General features: G+C 55.1%; 7 protein-coding genes across 7 annotated transcripts; 4 read left to right on the top strand and 3 right to left on the bottom strand.

Moving 5' to 3' along the window:
• Positions 1-2,817: 2,817 nt before the first annotated feature.
• Positions 2,818-5,508, top strand: CCM_09518 (carboxylic acid transport protein; the record flags this gene model as incomplete). Its single annotated transcript, XM_006674651.1, is given in 7 exon segments — positions 2,818-2,836; positions 2,971-3,115; positions 3,158-3,306; positions 3,464-3,525; positions 3,785-4,410; positions 4,483-4,613; positions 4,631-5,508. 7 exon segments carry the CDS (start codon positions 2,818-2,820, stop codon positions 5,506-5,508), a joined length of 2,010 nt encoding a protein of 669 aa, XP_006674714.1.
• An 875-nt stretch (positions 5,509-6,383) lies between these two features.
• Positions 6,384-8,235, bottom strand: CCM_09517 (efflux pump antibiotic resistance protein, putative; the record flags this gene model as incomplete). Its single annotated transcript, XM_006674650.1, has 5 exons — positions 6,384-7,451; positions 7,528-7,603; positions 7,654-7,903; positions 7,961-8,040; positions 8,123-8,235. 5 exons carry the CDS (start codon positions 8,233-8,235, stop codon positions 6,384-6,386), a joined length of 1,587 nt encoding a protein of 528 aa, XP_006674713.1.
• Positions 8,236-9,167: 932 nt separating this feature from the next.
• CCM_09516 (protein kinase domain protein) lies at positions 9,168-11,773 on the bottom strand (the record flags this gene model as incomplete). The annotated part of the gene is made up of 4 exons (XM_006674649.1): positions 9,168-9,955; positions 10,017-10,086; positions 10,460-11,214; positions 11,275-11,773. 4 exons carry the CDS (start codon positions 11,771-11,773, stop codon positions 9,168-9,170), a joined length of 2,112 nt encoding a protein of 703 aa, XP_006674712.1.
• Positions 11,774-12,783: 1,010 nt separating this feature from the next.
• CCM_09515 (GTP-binding protein GTR1) lies at positions 12,784-13,901 on the top strand (the record flags this gene model as incomplete). Its single annotated transcript, XM_006674648.1, has 2 exons — positions 12,784-12,959; positions 13,022-13,901. The coding sequence occupies 2 exons, from the start codon at positions 12,784-12,786 to the stop codon at positions 13,899-13,901; spliced, it is 1,056 nt and encodes a 351-aa protein (XP_006674711.1).
• A 346-nt stretch (positions 13,902-14,247) lies between these two features.
• Positions 14,248-15,602, bottom strand: CCM_09514 (Cdc48-dependent protein degradation adaptor protein (Shp1), putative; the record flags this gene model as incomplete). The annotated part of the gene is made up of 3 exons (XM_006674647.1): positions 14,248-14,995; positions 15,057-15,472; positions 15,534-15,602. The coding sequence occupies 3 exons, from the start codon at positions 15,600-15,602 to the stop codon at positions 14,248-14,250; spliced, it is 1,233 nt and encodes a 410-aa protein (XP_006674710.1).
• A 770-nt stretch (positions 15,603-16,372) lies between these two features.
• CCM_09513 (uncharacterized protein) lies at positions 16,373-19,091 on the top strand (the record flags this gene model as incomplete). Its single annotated transcript, XM_006674646.1, has 3 exons — positions 16,373-17,142; positions 17,197-17,796; positions 18,107-19,091. 3 exons carry the CDS (start codon positions 16,373-16,375, stop codon positions 19,089-19,091), a joined length of 2,355 nt encoding a protein of 784 aa, XP_006674709.1.
• A 687-nt stretch (positions 19,092-19,778) lies between these two features.
• CCM_09512 (alcohol dehydrogenase) lies at positions 19,779-21,713 on the top strand (the record flags this gene model as incomplete). Its single annotated transcript, XM_006674645.1, has 3 exons — positions 19,779-19,827; positions 19,881-20,150; positions 20,200-21,713. 3 exons carry the CDS (start codon positions 19,779-19,781, stop codon positions 21,711-21,713), a joined length of 1,833 nt encoding a protein of 610 aa, XP_006674708.1.
• Between the last annotated feature and the right edge of the window lie 54 nt (positions 21,714-21,767).

The following is a 21,767-nucleotide window of genomic DNA, read 5'->3' as shown; positions in this document are numbered from 1 at the left end:
TAGCGGTAGAAGAAGCGTATGGGTAGTTTGACAACAAACCATACTGCTATGGTGGAAATTCTACGGCCGCCGTCGACTCGGGCATCTTCGAAAAATGGGCGTGACTTTTGTCGACAGACACGAACCACTTCCCCCGAGAACGGCGTTTATAACAGCTTATATACGCACGGCAGACTGGACAGCGCTAACTAGAGGTTGACCTCCTGTTGGCATCCATCAACAGTGACAGCCATGGAAGCACCAGAGGATGGCATGTCACTATCATGGACGGGGCCTGCGGTGGTTATCCACCAGCTAATAAGTTGTCCCGTCGTCCAGGCCTGATAGCCTACCCACGCCAGCACATGCCCATGGATGGCGCTGCTGGTTGATATCGTCGCGGTAGGTGCCCCTCCTCCAATATTTTAAAAGCGATTCCCCAGAAACCCTTCTCCATGTTTCTATCCACCCACTCATTCATGCCCATCTGAACTGGATCATAATACTCTGGAGAATAACTCCGGTTGTGTGAGTGGTCAGCATCCCAAATGTTTGGCGTCGAGAGATCCATAATGAAGAAAATAACTCGGAGCAGCTGTCTGACGAGGCTTCACGCCTTGTTGGCCTCATTTGGTTATACTACGCCATCGCTAGTATTGCGATTCACTCCGTACATTGATCACTCCCCGTTTAAATTTTAGTGGCCGACATAGGATCGGCGCGTAGCTATAGGTATAACCCCACTTTTGGTTGACATTTCTTGGTCTTGTGGTTGATAAATAATCAAGGCCGACTGTGAGGGATATTCAGAGATTTTTGCATTGCCGCCGTTGTTACTGAAAGTGGTTTGTGAGCCCATCCGTTATGTGTCGAGGGCTGGGCGTGTGGAGACGACGGTATGCTCTCATGGGCTGACACGTCTTGGCGAAGGGGGCCAAGGCCTGGAACAATTCGGGATATCAATAGCCGCAAGTCTTGGTGCCAAGTGGCCAACAGCGATCCGGCTACGGAAGAATTGGTTCGATTGGGGGCGCGGCGAGGGAGCGAGATGTTGTATGTACGGATACGGACACAGGTTGTGCCATGGCGCTAGCAGGCGAGGAAGCCCTGCATTGTGGCGGTGGCGGCGGAGGAGAGCGCTGTGGCGTGGGTTGGGGTGATGAATCACCTTGTTCCAAAAAGGCAAATATGCTGGTGCAAGAGAAACCAGTGGCTTGAGCCCATCTCTGGGCATGCGCGGCTTCGACGATGGCAGCAGCATTGCCAAGATCAAATGGCTTCGACTACTGCGGGCGAACAACTATCAGCGCTTTCTCCATATCTGTACAGCAAATTCACAATTTTCCTACTTCATATTACTCGGCAGTAATTTCTCAGTCTGGCTGCTCCGGTCGCGTCTTGGCGTGGGGGTGTTTGGTGTGCTTCTGTTCTCCCTCGTTGGCAACGCTTCGTGAACGGAAGGGAAATTCCGGGGTTCGTGTTTCGGATCACGCCTGGCCTGTTCCAGCTCTTCAGCTGAGAACGAGCACAACAGGGCAACCGGCGAACCAGTACGAATTCATCCGTAGCGACGGAGTAGTTCACTACTAGAGTAGAAACGTGGGCATTTTGATATGCCGACCCCAGAGTCCAAACACGAATATATGAAGAGAGGCGCGCGCCACCGCGAGTCGATCCAGGTATTGCGGCTCGAGGCTATTCGCTAGATGTCCGGCCATCGCGTGGGCCGTGGCGTCGTCGGGCTTCTAGTTTGCGACTAGCACTGGACTGGCGATTCATTCTCGTGGGCCGATGATGGGGAACGTGCCACATGGACGACGTGCTGTGATTCGTCATTTTTACTTCTTATCTCTGGTGCCTAGGACGGAGCCTCCAGACAAAAGGTCCTCCAGGATGCACCCTGCTCTCGCGAGATAGCGCGGCTGTCGGTACATGGTACGGGCGTGGTTGTGTGATGCAGGGGCTGTCATTCTTGGGGGCAAGGCCGCGTTGGGAATGGAACGAAGACGCCAGAGGCCCCGATCCCGTAGACTTCCGCCGGTTGCGAGCTGAGCCCGAGCTAGAATCTAGAATGCAATTTCCCGTACATAGTTTGTATCAGTCGTTATAGAGTTTTGTGGGAAAGGGAAGAAAAAACGTGCGTATTTCCCCCACGTTCGACTCGAAATTATGGCGGGGAGGGGACAATGGAAGCGGGGAAAAAGGTCATCGAGGATCTTCGCTGACTGGCTCTGCATTGGGACTCGGACGCTAAAACTCTGTTGTTGTAGTTTGTTGTAAGCTTAAAAAATGAAGCCTGTCCTGACTGTGCTTCATAGCGGCACATTGTCGAGGTTTTTTTGGGGGAATTGACAAAGAGTCCAAGTTCCGAGCAAGTAACAAGGCAGAATGCTGTAACGGTGGTCAGGCCAATTGTTTGTCAGCGCGAAAAGAGACGCTAGCATTGGTCAATGCTTAGGTAGTGATCTGTACAGATTTCCAAATAGAGTTTCCCACGCCAGCTGCGAAAACTCCAAACAACACAGGAGGCTGTTGACACTTTGACACACAACCTCCCACTCGCCTCGTTTACGGCCAGCTCTAGCCTTGCACCCCAGGTGGGCTCTTGCTAGCATGGAAACAGTGGCTCTCATGCAGAGTGTATTTTCTCTGGCGCATTGGCCAATTCCCCAGACCTTCGCATTACGGTTCTTCGTTCTTCTCCGCAAAACGAAGGGAATTTCGGTACCAACAGGCCGCCCGGTGCCCAATGCAACATACCCCGGACCCCTTGATACGACCTTGGTCTGGGGTTCTCGCCTTCGTCCCATCTAACTTTGTCTCGACGTGCTCGCTACCATGACGGACGGTTCCCAGTGTAAAGCAGGACAACAGGTATCAACCAAACATGGAAATCGACTCTACGACACATCGACTGCGCGCTACTCCCACTACGAAGCCACTCAGCTGCACGTCCGCACCCCTTTGACGCGCCCCCCACACCACTCGCAGGGCTGCAAGTTGAAGCGGCGGGCTTACATGCACTGACTGGGGCTGGAGGTCTCGTGGCGTCCGGTTGGTCGTGGGATGGTGTCGAGCCGGACGCATTCCTGGCTCATTCGCTTCTCCAAATGCTCCGCTCCGGCTCAATTTACGGGTGCATGAAAAAGCCACGACAACTCTGATGGTGCAACCTTAGCCGCTGCTTCTGGTACACGACATATTTTCGTCGTGCTCACGCCGGCGACGGCGTGGCCCGAATCTTCGAGACATTCCACGGAAGCCCAAACCTGGCCTCCAAGTCATCAATGGTTGCTAGATGCTTCAACATGTCGAGCAGATGGTCCTGTAAGAATGTCCCGGTCCAACGGAACCTGAGCCTCTGGGTACTGTAGCTTATGGAGTCATGGACACGGGCTGCAGATGGAAAAACGGAGCAGTGACAGCGCAGAAAAATTAACATCTCGCATGTGATGAGAAAAAAGTAAAAGCCCTACTTAGTCAGTGTTTAGAGAGACGCGACAGATCCACGCTGGCCTCCCCGCGAGCTGCAAAGTCAAAGTCGGGGTAGTCTGTCCCCATGATGACCAGGTAATGTTGGGTACCCCATCACCCCTCACACCGCGAGTATTAATATAGATCAGCCCGCCGCATCCTTTTTTCTGTCGTGGTGCACGGCATAGTTTGTCTTAGATTTCTCTCACGCCCTCTGGCTCCATTCTCTTCATAGCAGGATACCGAGTCAACCAGGCCATCTACTTCTATCTGACAGCCTCGCTGCAGCCCGCCTCATCAACAAGCCCCCCTCCCGTCGACTTCATCCTAGCACATCCTAACAACACACACTCTTCCACAAGCTGGTATAGCCTCTACAACAATGGCTACTCCCTCTACCCGTCCCGTGGACGGCGAGCCTGCCGACGATCTGGCCCAGGGTATCATCCCCACGGCCAAGCAGTCCCTGCGCGACCTCTTCATCTGGAAGCAGCGTGTCGTCGTGAGCAATGCCTACGGCGAGACGCGCTGCGAGTGGCGCCAGCCCGACGAGTTCATGAACCCCTTTAGCCTCTTCCGCCAGCTCACTGCCAAGGCCTGGCTCTTCTTCATCGTCGGCTGGCTCGCCTGGGTCGCCGATGCCTTTGACTTCCACGCCCTCTCCATCCAGACCGTCAAGCTCGCCAAGTACTATGGCCGCTCCAAGTCGGACATTACCGCTGCCATCACCCTCACCCTGCTCCTGCGATCCGTCGGCGCCGCCTTCTTTGGTCTGGCCGGTGACAAATGGGGCCGCAAGTGGCCCATGGTTCTCAACATGTTGATCCTTGGCCTCCTGCAGATTGCCACCATCTATGCCGGGAAGTTCACCCACTTTCTCGCTGTGCGCAGTCTCTTTGGTCTCTTCATGGGCGGTGTCTACGGCAATGCCATTGCCATGGCTCTTGAGCAGTGCCCGTAAGTTTATGACAAACATACCTATATATATATATATATTCCCTGGCCAGCGTATTGACTAATGCTTCACAGTGCCAACGCTCGCGGTCTCATGTCTGGAATTCTGCAGCAAGGCTACTCCTTCGGCTACGTCTTGGCGGCCTGCGCCAACCTTGGCGTTGGTGGCGCCGTCGACACCTGGAAAATTGTCTTTTGGATCGGAGGTATGATCTCTTGGCAGCGCCGCCACCCGCGCTTGGAATTGATGCTGACATTTTCATAGCTGGCCTTTCCATCGCTGTTGGTCTCATTCGCATGGCCTTCCCCGAGTCGCAGCAATTTATCGAGGCCAAGAAGCTGGGCAAGCAGTCTGCTACGCCTGGCGCGTTTTGGCGCGAGACCAAGCTGATGATTGGCAAGGAGTGGAAGATGTGCATCTACTGCATCTTCCTCATGACCTGGTTCAACTTCTACTCGCACACATCGCAGGACTCGTATACTACCTTTATGCTGACCCAGAAGGAGCTCACCAACCAGGGTGCCTCGCGCGCCTCCATCATGATGAAGGTTGGCGCCTGTGTTGGCGGCACCATCATCGGCTACGCGAGCCAGTTCCTCGGCCGTCGCCGCACCATCATCGGCTCCGCCCTCATGTCTGCCCTCCTCATTCCCGCCTGGATTCTCCCCCGTGGCGAGTCTTCTCTCAGCGCGAGCGGCTTCTTCATGCAGTTCTTCGTCCAGGGTGCCTGGGGCGTCATCCCCATCCACCTCAACGAGCTGTCGCCCCCTGCCTACCGCTCCACCTTCCCCGGCGTCACGTACCAGATTGGCAACATGATTTCGTCCCCCTCTGCCCAGATTGTCAATGCCATTGCCGAGAAGACCTTCATCACCCTCAAGAGCGGCCACAAGGTCGAGGCCTACGGTCCCGTCATGGGAATCGCCACGGCCATCATCGCCCTCGGCATCGTCTTCACCACCATGTTCGGTCCCGAGCGTCGCGGCCGTTCCTTTGAAAACGCCGTCGCCGGTGTAGAGACGTCTGCATCGGAGAAGCTGAGCGCCGACGACGCCGACGAGGAAAAGGCCACAGTTGTGCTGGCTGAGGAGAAGAAGTAGATGATTTTTTTTTATGATTACATGTCACGGTCAGGGTTTTGTTTTGGGTCACCTTGAAAGGCCTTGATGGCCTGGTTCTGGAAAGCGGCCTTTGAGATTGTACTGTCTACGGGAAGCATCGAGATGAATAGTATATAGCGATATCCACACTTGTTCAGCAGCGCCATTTGATTCAATGTGACATGAGATCGTTGCCACCAGTACGTCATCAGTTGAAGCCTGTAGTCGGCAGACAAAAGCTGTCAAAAATGTATCTCAGTCTGGATCATGTCAGTCATTTTCTCCCGAGAGTCTGGTGCTGAGCCTCTTGAATGTGCATCAAGACGGGATACGCGCATCGCATCATGACGACCGGACTCGGGAGGCCGCCGTCGGGGATGTTGCCTGAACAAGATGTCGGTGTGGCAGCGGCACGGACGTGATCAGCTGCCTCCCAGGTTGGTGCGAGGCCCGCTCATTGTCGTGATCGACTCGCTCGGGTATTCAGCTGGCCCTTTTCTTTTATTTTTCTTCGCTGGAAGATGCAGACTCTACTCTACCTTTGTGTTCCACAGAAACTTCATCACGCTCTGGGGCAACCGAGCATCAAAAGGTTGCAGGTTGTAGTGAATAGATGGCCAATGTTAAATTGAACTTGGACTCGAGTAAAGGTTGCAATCTAGAATATGAGAGCTAGCAAAGGTGATATATTTATAGGTATTTATAGTAATTATAGTAGGCTTTGTAGTTAATTTTTTTAGGCTAATTAGAGGCCAGTAGCCTAGATCAATAATAATCTGCTGTTAAGGCAGTATAGAAGGGAAGCTCTAGTGACTTTGGCGGCGTAAAATGGGATCCGCGTACCTTGGCTACATTATTTCAAGGGGTCTATTGTATTAGCCTGCCTTAATTCCCACCTCTTCCCCGCCTTGTTTGCTGCTCTTGATTGACCTCCACTCCACGAAGCACGCGCCCACAATCGACAACGCGGCCATGACTGTCGCCACGATAAAAGTCTGCACAAGTCCGTTCGAATATGCCTGCAGAACCTGCGTCAGATACTTGCTTGGAACATGACTTGCCAAATCTGCGGCTCCGTTGTCCAGAATTGTACCAGGGTCCAAGTCGGGCAGCGTTGCGTGGATGTCGTGCACCAACTTGTTCGAAAAGGCCGTCTGCGCGACGCTGACGAACAGCGACCCGCCGATAGTCTGCGTAAAGGATAGGATGGCCGTGGTGATGGGCACGTCCTCCATGTCGACGGCCGCCTGCACTGCCACAATGGGCTGTTGCCACCCGACGCCGATGCCAAAGCCGACGAGCACCTGAAACCCGATCCAGACAGCCGATGACGCGGACGGATTGAGCAGTGTCAGAAGCCCGCCACCAATTGACGTCAATACGGTAGCCGCAATCATGAACGGCGCGTAATAGCCGATGATGGTCACGGCCACGCCGGCGAGCGTAGTTCCGACCATGTTCCCGATGAGCATAGGCAGTGTCCGCTTGCCAGACTCGATGGCGCTCACGCCCTGGACGGCCTGAAACCATATTGGGAGGTAGTAGATGAAGATGAAGAAGCTCGCACCCAGGCAAAACTGGTACAGCGCGCATGACCAGATGGTGCGCAGTTTGAAGACGCGCGGAGGCACTGTGGCGTCGTCTTGTGCCCAACGCTGCACGGCGAGAAAGGCCAGAATGAGAAGACCGAAAAGCACAAACAGGGCAATGATTCTGCCATCCTTCCAAGCATAGGTTGTGCCTCCCCACTGGAGGGCGAGGAGGATACAGACAATGGCTGGCATGAAGACGACTGTGCCAATCGGGTCGAAGCGTTTGATGCGGGCCCAAAACGATGTTGGTTTCGGTCGTTGCGGCACCTCGGGCGTAGGGAAGAAAACGGCGACGACGAGGAGAACAACGGCTCCAATGGGGAGGTTGATATAAAAGCACCAACGCCACGACTTGAGAAGAAAGGTCAGCAAACTTGCAGATAAGCTTGGCTTCGGCGGACACGAGCAGACCAAGAGGCCATCTTACAATTTTGTCAGTAAAAACACCACCCAACGGCGGGCCAGCGATGGCGGCGACTCCATACACACCACCAGTGATGGCGCTTCTGCGAGTTAGCTCTTCAAATTGATCCAGCACTTGTAGGCCACCTACGTGAATAGAGGTCGGCGCGCCAGGGGCACGCTATGGGCCATGATGAGCAGTGCCCCGGAGAGAAGGCCTGCGTTACCGCATCCCGCAATGGCACGACCCAAGATGAGGCCAATGGAGTTTGGTGCGGCACCGCAGATGGCACTGCCAATGCCAAACACGAGAAGAGCAATCAGAAAAACATATTTGATGTTGAAGATGGTGTAGAATTTTCCAATAAGCAGCTGCGAGGACGCCGTGGTCAGGAGGTAGGCTAGCTGCATGTTAACTTGACCGATCATCACTTGGCTGGGGGGCAGAGTAGACTGACAACTTCCATACCAGCCTACATCGTTGAGGCTATGGAATTCGCTAGTAATGGCAGGGATTGCAGTAGCAATGATGGAGAAGCTATGCAAAGTCAGTGTCCGTTATTACAGCAGCGAGGTGTGGCATAGCCATGTCACGGCCCAGGTGATTGAATGTTGCATACTCGAGAGAGATTAGAAAGATGGTCAAGCAAATGGCAATGGTAAGGAGGAACAGCTTCAAGCCTTTGGGGTATTCCTTGTCGGCACGATTGACGATGGGGGGAGCTTGCTCCATGACTAGCGGTTAGGTGGGAGGGCTAAAAGCAACAAGTGTATCACGCGAAGGAGGCAACTGTAAGGCTCACAGAAGTACGAAGTCGCCGCCTGGGCTGCATATGTTGGAAGATAAAGGCGAGCCGCTGGATACCCTGCCCAATGGCAAGGACAGATAGGGAGGGAGAAGATGTGTCTGGAAAATTCACGGTGCACGTCTGCACGCTGCACGACTGCACGCTCCGCCCACAGCCTTGTCTCTCGTCCCGGCTCAATCTGGAAGTCCGACAGCCAGCGGCGACGCGTAAAGTCTTTTTTGCTCGTCTGCGTTTCCTATCTTGGAAATTATAGATAGCCTTTGCAGGGCCAGGGTATCCCGGAGCTGGTGCCGCCCGTCTCATTTCCGGGACAGCGTGAATTTGTCAATGTTTGCCATGCGTTTTTGGCTTTTACTGACACAAACAAAGAACCAGACGCAGATCACAATATAACTGACCGAGTGCATGGACGCGTTGATTTTGGCATTGTACTCGGCCGTATATTCTACCATCCAAATCTGTCCATAGGCCTGTGATTCTGAGTTGTGACTCATTTTACATGCGGAGGCTGCTTCGAGAATCCTGTCTGCAGCTATCATCTACCCTGGAAGAGATGTATTTTTTCTCTTCCCTCCCTGGCAGATGCAGTAAGGCTCTGGGTACTTGCCGCCCACTTGGTCACCAACAGCTTTCGGCGAGGGTACTACCACGGCGCTGGAACTTTACTTCTTGTAGGGCCATCCAGATAATACTGAGCATGACCAAAGTAGCTATCGGTATTTGTCCCAGTTCATCCCTTGTTGAACTTTAGGCTTTAGAGCTACAGCTAGCCAAGACGCCCCCGTGGTGATCGTACTGATGTGCTGCGTTCATATTTCTCCTCTTCCATATAAGATCTCTCCTTGAGGAACCATTTTCAAAACAGCACGCGCCACGCCTTCCGGAACGCGCTGATATCCCACGGCTCAGGTTTCGTCTGCGTCATCCACCGTTGCCACTCGTACTCGAGCGGATCACAAAACTTCATCATCTGCATGTACTCCCAGTAGTCTGGGTACCAGCCCGCATACTCCCAGTCCAGCACCGCCGTGATGCGGCCTGCATCATCCACCATGATATTCCGGGGAGCAAGGTCCCCGTGCGTAAACACCGACTTGTCACTGTGCGGCAGCTCGTCCTTGACGCTGGCGCCGTCCTTGTACGAGAGGCCGTTGGTTGCTACATAGCGCCTCCAGATGCGCGTTCGCAGGGTCTCGTCGTCCATCTCTCGTGGCGCGACATCGTTGTTGTCGCCGAGCAGCGGGTCGTACGACGGATGACCGTCGACGGTGCGGTAGAGACCCGGCGCCAGGTCTTCGGGACGAGGAACAGAGGACCGCATCGTAGCGACAATGTCCCAGATATTCTGGCAGATGCGGCCCTTGCCTTGGTCGTCGAGCTTGGCCCATGCGGTCATGAGGGTCTCTCCGGGGATGTAGTCCATGAGAAGCTCGCCGTAGTAGGCGTCACCGTCTCTGTATCTGAAGTCGTAGCCTTCAATGGAGGGGACCGGAATGCTCGGGGCGTGTTTATGGATGAGGTTCATAGCAGCCATTTCTGAAGGTCGAACCTTGGCACCCTTCTTCAGGATGAGGGTGGGCTGCACCTGGATGACTTCACTGCCGAGCTGCCACGCAATCTGGCGCCTTGGGAAGGTAATATCATCTAATGAACATCATACCGTGAGCTACAAATGCTGCTGCAACTTGGAGCACGATTTTCTTACATTCATCAGGATCGTCGAACTCCATTTTGTTGGTAGATGAGCGTGCGATGCCGCCCAGCTTCTTGCCAGGCTTTCAACCAGTACACCAATCAGCTAAGTCTACTTTGCCGCGCACAATTAGTGGGACAACCCACTATGTATGTACACGATGCGGGTGGTTTCCGAATGCCATCCATCAACGCCAATCAATGTTAGAAAATCTAACTTGAGCCGCAAAATTGAGTGGGAATGGGCCAGGAACCTGGAGCAAGCAGATTTGAACTGTTTCTGGACGCGGGTGCGCGCCTTCTGTAATGGTGACATACCCACTACACCAAGTACCAAGTATGAACAAGTCAACGGCACCAATCGAGTGTAATCGGCATCGCATCCCCGGACTTAATTACGTGTTCTTCTTAGCTTGGGCGCGTACATCTTCTGCCCTAGATGTACAGGCCTTATACTTTCATCAAGTCGGGCCGTGCCCATTTACTCAGCCACTCTGAGCCCAGGACTTGTTCTGCCGTTGGCCTATCGCTAGGCCGATATGAGAGCATCCATCGCATCAACTCTATAAAGGCTCTGGCCTCCCCTGGACCCATCTCGTTTCCATCTTCTCGTCGATATTGTTGAATGCTGGTTTCGAGGGATTCATCCAGAGTTGACCACTGTTTTCTTCGGTAACCCTCAGTGGGGGCGCCGGAGTCATCAAAAAATTCAGGTCTGGCCTGCCATTTTTCCAACCACTCTTTAGGCATGGGACCTAGCACATCGTTATGCTGCGCTATGATTTCGTCTGGACTAACAAAATCGGTACTAAAAACCGCTTTCATCCCTATTATTTCCCACAGCGCAGTTGCCAAGCTCCAGATATCGGAAGAAGCCGCCAGAGGCTTGTCGGGCTCGAATCTGGCCTCGGGAGCTCGAAACGGTAGTGGTGTGTGGCAGTCCTTGCCGAGGCGTTCCTCTGTATCTGGTGAAAAGGCTTCTCCGAAATCGCTTAGGGTTATTTTTGCATCGTTTAAATCAAAGTCGGCAGCATGCTTGCCCAGATAAAGCGGAACAACTGCTTCTGCTGGGCAGTTAGGTGGCAAAGGCTCTCCGTCACAGCGCGTGATGGGAACAGTCTCCGGTTCTCCGTATTCCGCATGCAGCTCATCTATCGAAAGGTTGTCAAAGTCGGAAGGGGGTCTCACCAGCACATTGCCTAAATGAATATCTATAGAAAACAGGTTAACAGATGCATTCGGTAGTGATGTAAATGCTAGATTGTGAATACCTCCATGGACAACGCCCCGAGAGTGCAAGTAAGCAACCGCCAGCACAAGCTCATATGCTATTGCATGGGAAACTTCGAGTGAGAAAAGACGACTGAAAGACGTTTCTCTGAGGTCAGAGCGCGCAGGGTTGACTGCGTAGCAACTGTGCTTGCCGTTCGGCCCCTCAACGAAAAACTCATCCAAAAACTGTGGAATCCAGCTCACGCCACTCGTAGTGGCTAACGGGACCTTTGTCGGAGCAGCTACAGCTCTCAGGATCTGCGCTTCGCGTGTATGTGTACTCGACATATTGATCTTGAGCGCCACGTATTGGTTCTGATGGGTATCGCGAGCCAGCCATACTGTTGAGTAGCCGCCGAAGCCAAGCTTATCTGCAATTACGTATCGATCATGGAGAATATCACCGATCATGACCGGATGGTAACCCCCTGGCCGATAGCTCGACAACGTCTCAACTTCAGGGATCCAGTTGTATTTGATGATAGATTGCTCGGACATGTTGGAGGCAAGCCGGCCGGTCGGGAGCGTAAGATTGTTGCGGAAAGATACATGTCGGAAACACCGAGGTAAGGGTTGATGAAGAAGTGCTGATACTGGAGTATTCAATCTAGCTCTAAACATCTTCATCCCTGAGCACTTGTCTCGGTACCGGCGAAGGTAGATGGACGCGGGGAGGAGATTACGCAGTTCTGGCGAGGAGAAGTGGGCATCAATTCTGTGCATATCACGTGCGCGGGCATTTCTTGGGAGATATATTTCTTATGAACAAAATTGCATCGTGAAATGCAGCTAAAAAGCCTTAGGCAATCAAAAGCAAGAAAAGAAAGCCGATTCGAAATGTAGTTCTATTTAATATTATATTTGTAGAGCTCGGTCGCAGGTGGAGAGGGCGTCGCCGAATAATCCTCTAGTGCCTCTAACTGCCTCCTACTAACTAATACATACATAATCATGATAGTGGTTCGTTGCCTCTCGGGCTCTGACAGCAGCACACTCGCTGGTCAGATAAAAAGGGTGAATATGATTATGAAGATGAAAATAATAATACTTGGAAAAAATGACAAGAGTAAGGAATATCCTATCACCCAGGTGGTAGTCTCGTCGCTGGGTGTACAGGGCGGGTGAGGAGGCGCCGGATAGGAATATTGCACTGCAAAGGTAGTCTCTATAAAAGAGCGACCCGTTCTCATGTTCCAGAGCCCATCGTTACAGGACATGCGATGATGCTGAAGCGCAAACGCTGCCATTCCGTAACTAGGTAGGCCAAAGCTAACTAATGCGTGTGGCACAATACCCCCACCTTGTCAAACCTCCAGCGTGCGTCTCGCCCAAGCTTCCGCCTCAGCAACGGCGTGCAGCGCCGACTGACAACCCCCATTTCGACTCCCCATCTCCCCGAAAGAATACCATAACCACGAGCGCGACATTGCTGCGGCCCGAGCCGAACCCATACGCTTCTCTGTCCCCCGTCCCCGCCTCTCCCCTCGCCGGCCCGACGCGTTCCCCCAATGGCGCCCAAGAACGAGGGCAAGGCCCCGGCCGAGGCCTCAGCCGCCGAACCACGCTTGGAGGTTAAGAAGCCCAAGAAGAAAAAGGTGCTGCTGATGGGCAAGTCGGGCTCTGGCAAGTCGAGCATGCGGAGCATCATCTTCAGCAACTACATTGCGCGCGACACGCGCCGACTGTGCGTCCCTCCCCTCCTCCTCCTCCGCAACCGTCCGCTGACAAGAAACCCCATTCCTCCAGCGGCGCAACCATTGACATTGACCTCTCGCACGTCAAGTTCCTCGGCAACCTCACGCTGAACCTGTGGGACTGCGGCGGGCAGGAGGCGTTTATGGAAAACTACCTCGCGCAGCAGCGCGTGCACGTCTTCTCCAACGTGGGCGTGCTCATCTACGTCTTCGACATTGAGTCGCGCGACGTGGACCGGGACCTGGCCACGTACGTGTCCATTCTGTCGGCGCTGCTGCAGTACTCGCCCGCCGCGCGCATCTACATCCTCGTGCACAAGATGGACCTCGTCGTGCCCGCCTCGCGCGAGGCCGTCTACGACGAGCGCGTCCGCATCGTCCGCCAGCGCTCCGCCGAGTACGTCGGCTCCATCGGCGGCGACGCCGCCCGCATCGACGTCGCCCCCTTTGCCACGTCCATCTGGGACCAGAGCCTCTACAAGGCCTGGGCCAGCATCATCCACGACCTCGTCCCCAACCTCGCCGTCATCGAGCGCAACCTCGCCAACCTCGGCCTCGCCATCGAGGCCGAGGAGATTCTGCTCTTTGAGCGCACCTCCTTCCTCGCCGTCTCGTCCTGGACCTCCCACGAGGCCACGCGCAACCCCACAGAGGACCGCCTCGAGCGCATGTCCAACATCATGAAGCACTTCAAGCAGAGCATCTCCCGCTTCACCGGCACCCCGCGCAACGCCGAGCAGTTTACCCGCATGGAGCACAAGGCCGGCACCCGCTTCAGCCTCTTCATCCTCAAGTTTACAACCAATACCTATCTCATGGTGGTGCTGCCGCCCGGCGAGGGCCGCTTCAACTCTGCCATGCTCAATTGCCAGATTGCCATTGAGCATTTCAAGTTTCTTGATGCTCCCGGTGGACTGTCACTCTCGCTGTAGAATTGTGCCACAGTTCATCTCTTGGACACTTTTCTATTCTGTATACCTCCTTTATTTGCTCGCACTTTTTGGCGTTGGGGGCGCGACAACGGATACCATTTTATTAGCAAAGTTAGTCGCCACTAGACCAACATGACCTGAACCTGGCTGTTTTCACGTCTAGCAAAATATCTTTTCGTAATATCTTTTAGTTTTCTTAGGCCACGGCTGTCTCGTCTCACAGCCAAGTGCTCCTGTTCCACCTCTGTTCCCGAGCGTCTATGCTCCTACGCCTCGATCCCAAGTTTCATGCTCCTCCACCTCGATTCCCATGAATCCATGCTCCCCCACCCCGATTACCAGAAATCTATTTCCACTTGACAACCGCGGTGCCTCCCTTCTTAAACTCGGGCATTTCTCCAAGCACCAGGCTCTTGTCCGTGTGCTCCTTGTTGGGAAATGTCGTGACCAGCACCCACGGGCGCGCTTGTGTCTCTGCCGATGCTCTACCGATGAAGCTGTAGACGTCGCCGAGGGTGCTAGTAGTGTTGAATCGAGCAGGTAGTCTCGTCCCGTCGGGGAGTTGTAGCCGGATCGTCACAGTGGGCTGAGACGCGTCAATGTCGGGAATGGGACTGCTGGGAGCGGCAGTGCTAGAGGCAGCCGCGGATCGTGATACGGCCGGCGCAGGCGTGGCGACTGGGCCGCCGGGCACGGGGCTTCCCAGACGCTGGCCCGAGCCGGAAAAGGCCTTCCACTTCTTCGGCAGCGCCTTGTATGGGGTGTCGTGCTGTTCGAGCTTCACATCGACGGCTTGGTCGTGTTGGACATTCATGAGGTGGAGAGGAGCGCGGCCGGAGCGGATCATGCTAAGATCTTGCTGATTGGCGGGGTCGTCGTAGCGTCGCAGCTCGCCGTCGTCGATGCTGAATCCGTCTTGCCAAATGTGCAGCACGCGCTCAAGGACCTCGCCGCGAGGCCGAGCAACGCCACTGGGGTCAGGGATGGTGCGGCTCTCAACCCCGTCGCCACCTAGCGTCATACCAGTGCCGCGAAACTGGTGCGATGACGCCGCGTTGGTCGATTCGTCTTCGGAATCGGGCTGGCCGGCGTTTCTTTCGTCAATGTCAGCAAGTCATGTGAAGCGCGATTCTTGCGGCCTGTTGGGGCGCTCACTCTTTCGCCTTGGCCAGGATGTCGCTGATGATTTTTCTAGGGCCGTTCTCTTGACTGGGGTCTTGCACCGCCAGAGCCGACTTTTCTCCGCCCGCAAACAGGTTGCCGCGGCTCTCGTCGTCATCGTCGTCGGTGTGATCATCGTCGTCATCGTCGTCCCTGTGAGACGACTCTTGTTTGGAACTGTGCAGAGAGCCTAGGGTAGCCACGCCTTTGCGCTTTGGCTGCGAAGTCGTCGATGGTGCAGGTCGCGAGGCAGATGATGGTGCAGGGCGACCATCGAGGGTCCGGGGACCTGTGTAGTTGGCACCGGCGGCGTTGGAAGAGCCTACCTGGGTGTCTTCATCTTCGTCTTGGTAGAACGAGTTGGAGGCAGCAGATACTTGCCAGTCATTGGCCTCGAGATATTGTGTCGCCTGTTCAGCGAGGGTTAACATGTGCCGTGGCGGTGCTTGGCGGGGAAGGGACAAAGCGCACCTTTTCGGGGCTCGCGCCAGTGATGGAGCAGAACTCGCTAACGAGACTATCTTTGTTGTTATCCGCCATCTTGTTGGTACTAGTGATTGTCAAGACAGATGTAGTTGAGTGTGTTGAGAATTTCGAGGACGAATATTGTGGAGGTGGGAAGTAGAGCTTCCGCAGCTGCTAAGAGCAAGCAAGAATGACCTTGCGTCATTGCATTTGCCTACAGCATGTGCTTCTAGTTACCCCACTGGACTGATCGGCTAGCTTGAAGACTCGACCTTGATTGAATGTGGGCAAGTGCATGTGCAGTTGAATCAGATTCGCGCAGGTGAATTGATATTTGTGCAGGTGAATTACATGTGTGAAGGTAAATTAGATTTGTACAGGCGCAGTGGCTTTCACGTTGCCGTTTTCAACGTGGTGGTATGGTAGCATGGTGGGTGCCATGGATGGTGGCATGAAGCGGGTGAGCCAAGCCACAAGCAAGAGTCAGGCACCGCCGTTCTCAACTATTTTATTCTAAAAAGTCGCATACTCATGACTGGGAAGAGGGAGAAAGTTATTCAGAATTACAATATTGACTAGATAAGAACGATGAAATATACGTATACTTGGAATCTTTTGAAAGTTCACAAATAGTAAGAAAATAGCGAATAAAGGACTACAGGTAGGTACCTAGGTATTGGTTTATTAAGCGCCATCTCGGCAATGCGTCAACGTGACTGTTACAGCCTCGTCCCTGGTTGCCTGGACAACTGGCAGTCGACCGACGCACTCACGGAAATGAAAATGACCACGAACTGCAGGCAGGCGACGCAAATGTGTTACCAGCAACGGCTTCGGCAGCGAACATGCAACTTGGTCAAATCCAGTGTTGGTTGGATGCCACTGAAGTAAAGAACGACGACGACGACAACGCCACTAAGAAAAATCAGCCAAACGACCGCGACAATTGCGACAACAGCGATCACGCAGTTAAGCGACGACGACTCAACCCAAACACGCCGCCTTCCTCTAGCCCCAAAAATCCCAACTACAATCAAATAGCTTCGCCGCCCAAGCGACCGCTCGATGGCGAACCACCTCGACGCCAGAACGTGCAGATGGGCATCATGTCAGATTTGAGCTCTCCCTCTTTCCCCAGCGCCTCGGAGCAGTCCACTTCATCATCACGTCGCACCTCATCGCCCAAGAAGCACCTGCGTATACTGGCGCACAATCCGCGGGGTCTTGACGTGCGCGACATGTACGATGTCAAATACATCAAAGCCCGGCCGCAGATACTGCGGATGCTGCTCCTCGACATTGAGGCCTTCTCTGACGGCCAGGGGATAGTAGCCAAGGACGCGCAGGACGCGCTTGCAAAGGCTGCGGACACGGATGATATGTTTACGTGGGCTTTGCGAGCAGGTGCTGTAAACCTCTCCGACAACAAGGAGCTGCTTGGCAGGACTCCGCCGCCCAGCGCGGTTCGCAAGGTCATGAAGGCGGCGTGCCAGTGCAACACGAGGCGGCACCCAGAAGCCAACTGGAATCTCGAGGTACATCAGCGTATCCTCGACATGGCGTTCCGCCCACAAAAAGAGACGGACTTCGAGAATCTTATTGACTTTATGGGATGGTAAGGCCCACCCCTCTGCCGTCGATGTCCAACTGGATAACTGATAGTACTCAGCACCACCGCATCCATCATACGCGAATACGGCAACTCAACGCCATTTAACAAGGTTGACTTTTGCATATACGTCGAGCCAGAAAACGACCCCTCAATATCCCCAGCTTTCCAGATAGCAGCTTCTTTTGTACGACGCATCATGCCACAGGAAGTGCTCGGCTTCACCGACTTTCCCCCCCTGGACGGTCGCTTTATAACGCTAAGTATCGCGACCATGAAGCCGAGCGACCACTTTGACGCGGCGGAGCTACAGTTAGCCATCTGGGATATGGCGCGCTGGGCTTTTCTGCGGCGTCTGGCGGAGCTACGGTCCGGCCCACCAAACGCAACAGGTGCAGATGCCAACGACAGACCGGAAGTGAAGCTGCCGGAATTTTTGCCGGGCATCATTGTGCAAGGTCATGATTGGTACCTTGTCATTACAACGATGGAGGGGGACAAGACGGTCCTCTGGGAGCATGTGGCTATCGGTTCCACGAGGAAGCCGAGGGGCGTGTACCAAATTGTCCGCACGTTGCAGTATCTGGAGAAGTGGGCAAGGGAAGTACACTGGCCGTGGCTGCGGGAAATGGTGAAAGGAATAGCAGAGGTTTACACGGGGTAGGACAGAGCGAGTTGGGAGCTATTTTGTATATGGCGTTGCTGATTTAGAGATACCCCTAGCTGACTTTACGTTATAGTTACTATATTTCTTGCATTCCAACCCACTCATGTCTAATCTTCTTCTGCACCATGCTTTGGATACGTGGCAAGATCGTACACGGGTCTCGCTGGTGTTGACGCTCCCGCTAATCAGCGCCAGTCGTCGCCAGCGTCTCGCCAACAAAAGCTTGACCTCGAGCCAACACGGCCATGGCTCTCTCACTCCTCCACCACCTCCAATCATGGCACAATTTCCTTCCTTCTGCAGGCTTCCGCCAGAGATCCGCGACGAAATCTGGCAACTGTGCCTCCCGCGGCGCGTCCTGGAGATCGACTATCCCGTTCTTGGGCCCGCCTGGTCCGAGTATGCCACGTGGCAGAACGGCCGCCCGCCCGTGCTGACCCGCGTCTGCCGGGAAGCGAGGCGCGTCGCGCAGAGGCACGGAGGGTTCTACCGCCTGCCCGTGACACCGAGCCCGCTCGCAGAGGCCAGGACCAGGTTCTGGCATCAGCTGAAGCTGGACTCGGTGCACCTGAACCTGCACACGACCTTTTCGCCCTCGCCCGGCAGCGACGGGCTGACACCGCTTTCACGCGCCCTCGGCAACTGCTGGAACATGGCCGACTCGTTGTCGTTTACGCGCGAGCTTTTTCACTATTATGAGGACCCGGATCTTGAGAACCTGCACAAGGTGGCAGACTATGCCACGCTGGCGGCACGCACCGGGGAGTCGTTTCGCGTGGTCTTTGTGGGCATTTCAATCCACCTCACCACAGCCCAGGTGACGAGCTCCGGCCTCTTTGGTCACCTGGGCGACGAACTCATCCAGCGCGTCGATCTTGATGCTTTTGACGTACTCAAGAAATACCACCGTCTCTTTTGCCTGTCCCAGACACAGTTCGAGGATGACCGCGCCCGTTTTGCTCTGCTGTCGCCGTCGTCTCCATTTCGAAAGTCGCACCGGAAATGGATGCGAAGAGCGCAGAGCATGCTACTGGCCTCGGCCTGCAATGGCCCGATTTCAGCGCAAGAGGCGCCCTATCTGGACACGTTTTGGATGCGGGCTTGCTGTGCAGAGCCTTGGGACCGCTATGTTGAGCCACACGACTTTTTGGGCTCACAACTATACGCAGCCATATCATCAGGATGTTTTGTCCCCAACTACGATAACGCGCTCGTAAAGCGCTGGATAGCCGGGTTTCCTACACTTGTGCCGACTGTCCTGTTCCGGGCCTGCATAACTGATGAATAAGAGGAGAAGCTGAGCTTCCGATGTCAGATTAATTGCAGTAAACAAAGCCCACAAGACATTTCTTTACTTGCTCGACTTGGCACATTGATACACTCGGTTGACGAGCTTCGGTCGATTGTAGTAAGTGGAAGCTGCGCCGTCGAAGCGCGGGACGATTTTATGGAATTGCTCAACGGCTTCAATGCGAAGGTTGGCTGCCATGCTGCGAATATCTTCTGCTACCCCTAGCAGGATTGATGATGGATGGATGTTTGGAAGTTGGAAGTGCACGATGTGGGGAGTTTAAAAGGAGCCCCTTCTTATCTTCCTGGTTCGTACTATCTTGTTAGTATTTATTGACTCAGGACTTTCTAATTAATTTCTTATCTTTCTAAAATTTTCTATTTAAGTCGCTTTTTTCACTTTCGTTTTACCAGTCAAGTACCAGAGCTTTAAAAGCGCAAGCCCTCAGTCGACGCCGCATATGTGGTGTGTAAATAAGCCTCACAACGCACGGTTTTGCAGATCCAAGGACTAGCTGCAATAGGAAGGGTTGGGGACCAATAAGCAATAATCAATAATACCCACTGAATTTCCGCGACAGGAAGCAAATCTTCCGACCGTGAAAGTGATACGATATAAGACGCGGGGTACCTTGTCGTCTCTCCATTCCTTCCCCTCATTCAACTCACCGAATTTCGTCGCACAATGGCTTCGAGCGGTCTGAAAACGGAATATGATGTCATATTCGTAGGAGGTCTGTCTTCCCAGAACAGCTGTCGCCATGGATTTATCCTAACACATTGCTAGGCGGCACCGCGGCCTGCGTTACCGCTGGTCGCCTGGCACGGGCCGATCCGAGCCTGTCCATTCTGTTGGTTGAGCAGGGGCGCAATAACCTCGACGATCCCACAGTAACCACCCCAGCCATGTTCCTGAGCCACATGTTCTTGGGGAGCGAAACGCTCATGTTTCGCTCCGCTGAGAACGAGGCGAGCCTTGCCAATCGTTCATTATCGGTGCCTTCCGGAGGCATACTCGGCGGTGGCTCCTCGATCAACTTTCTCATGTATACACGAGGTGAGTACCTTTTGTGCGCCTTCTCATCCAGGCTAATACGGCGAGGCAGCATCTGCTGTCGACTTCGACTCTTGGAAAACGGACGGCTGGGATGGAAAAAGTATGCTGGCTCTGGCGAACAAGGCCGAAACCCACCTGCTGGACAACCCCGACATCGACAAGAGTGCTCACGGCCATGCCGGGCCTGTCCAGGTCAGCTACGGAACACACCACCGGAATCTCAACCATGACGACATTTTCGACGCCGCCGAGTCTCTTGGGATCCCGCGCGTGGCTGACCTGCAAGACTTTGAAGCCGGCCACGGCTTTGAGCGCTGGGCCAAGTACATCAGCCCCGACGGCAAGCGGCAGGACACGGCGCACTGCTATATCCACCCACTGATCAAGTCCGGCAACTACCCCAACCTCCATATCCTGCCCGGTTCGATCGTCACGCGCGTCCAATTCGACGGCACGCGCGCCGTCGGCGTCGCCTACGAGCCGACGTCCAACCCCAAGAAGACAGCACCGACCTTCATCGCCGCCAAGAAGCAGGTAGTCCTGAGCGCCGGCGCCCTCAACACGCCGCTCGTCCTCGAGCGGTCCGGCGTGGGGCAGTCGGCGCTGCTGCGCACCCTCGGCATCGCCGTCGTCGCGGACCTGCCCGGCGTCGGCGAGCACTACCAGGACCACAACCTCATCACGTACAGCTACAAGGCCTCCCTGACGCCCGCCACGTCCTTTGACGGGCTCCTCAGCGGCCGCGAGGACGTCGAGCAGGCCCTGGCCGCGGGCTCCTCCAAGATGGGCTGGAACGGGCTCGACGTCGGCGGCAAGCTGCGCCCGTCCGCGGCCGAGGTCGCGCAGCTCGGCCCCGCCTTCCAGGCCTGCTGGGAGCGCGACTTTGCGGCCCAGCCATCGCGCCCGCTCGCGCTCCTCGCCTACTTCAACGGCTACTTTGGCGACCACGCGGCGCTCAACGAGCCCGCCGCCAACCCGACGCACTACATGACCGCCGGCGCCTACACGGCGTACCCGTACGCGCGCGGCCGCATCCACAGCACCTCCCCCGAGCCGCGCGCCAAGCCCGCCTTCACCACCGGCTTCCTGCAGCACCCCGCCGACCTGGCCGCGCAGCTGTGGGCGTACAAGAAGCAGCGCGAGATCATGCGCCGCAGCGACGTGTACGCCGGCGAGCAGCGCGCGAGCCACCCGGCGTTTCCCGCAGGAAGCAAGGCGGCCTGCCGCGACGGGCCGGCGGTCGAGGGCGGGTTTCGGAGCGCAGCGGACCGCGCGCGCCTGCCGCTGCTCGAGTACAGCGCGGCCGACGACGCCGCGATTGAGGACTGGATCAGGGCGCATCTCGAGACGGCGTGGCACGCGGTCGGCACGTGCAGGATGGCGCCGCGCGAGCAGGGCGGCGTGGTCGACAAGCATCTGAATGTGTACGGGACGCAGGGGCTCAAGGTCGCGGATCTGAGCATCGTGCCGGAGAATGTGGGCGCAAACACGTATAATACGGCGCTCATTGTCGGCGAGAGGGCTGCGGAGATTATTGGGGAAGAGCTGGGTCTCTCTGTTTAGATGGGGATGCAGCCAAATTTGACGAAACCTGTGGTTGACAATAAATACAGACTA

This window comes from Cordyceps militaris (assembly GCF_000225605.1).
Source record: "Cordyceps militaris CM01 unplaced genomic scaffold CCM_S00009, whole genome shotgun sequence".
Classification (NCBI taxonomy): domain Eukaryota; kingdom Fungi; phylum Ascomycota; class Sordariomycetes; order Hypocreales; family Cordycipitaceae; genus Cordyceps; species Cordyceps militaris.
The sequence above is the reverse complement of the archived record's forward strand: the minus strand, read 5'-3'. Positions and strand labels throughout refer to the sequence as shown.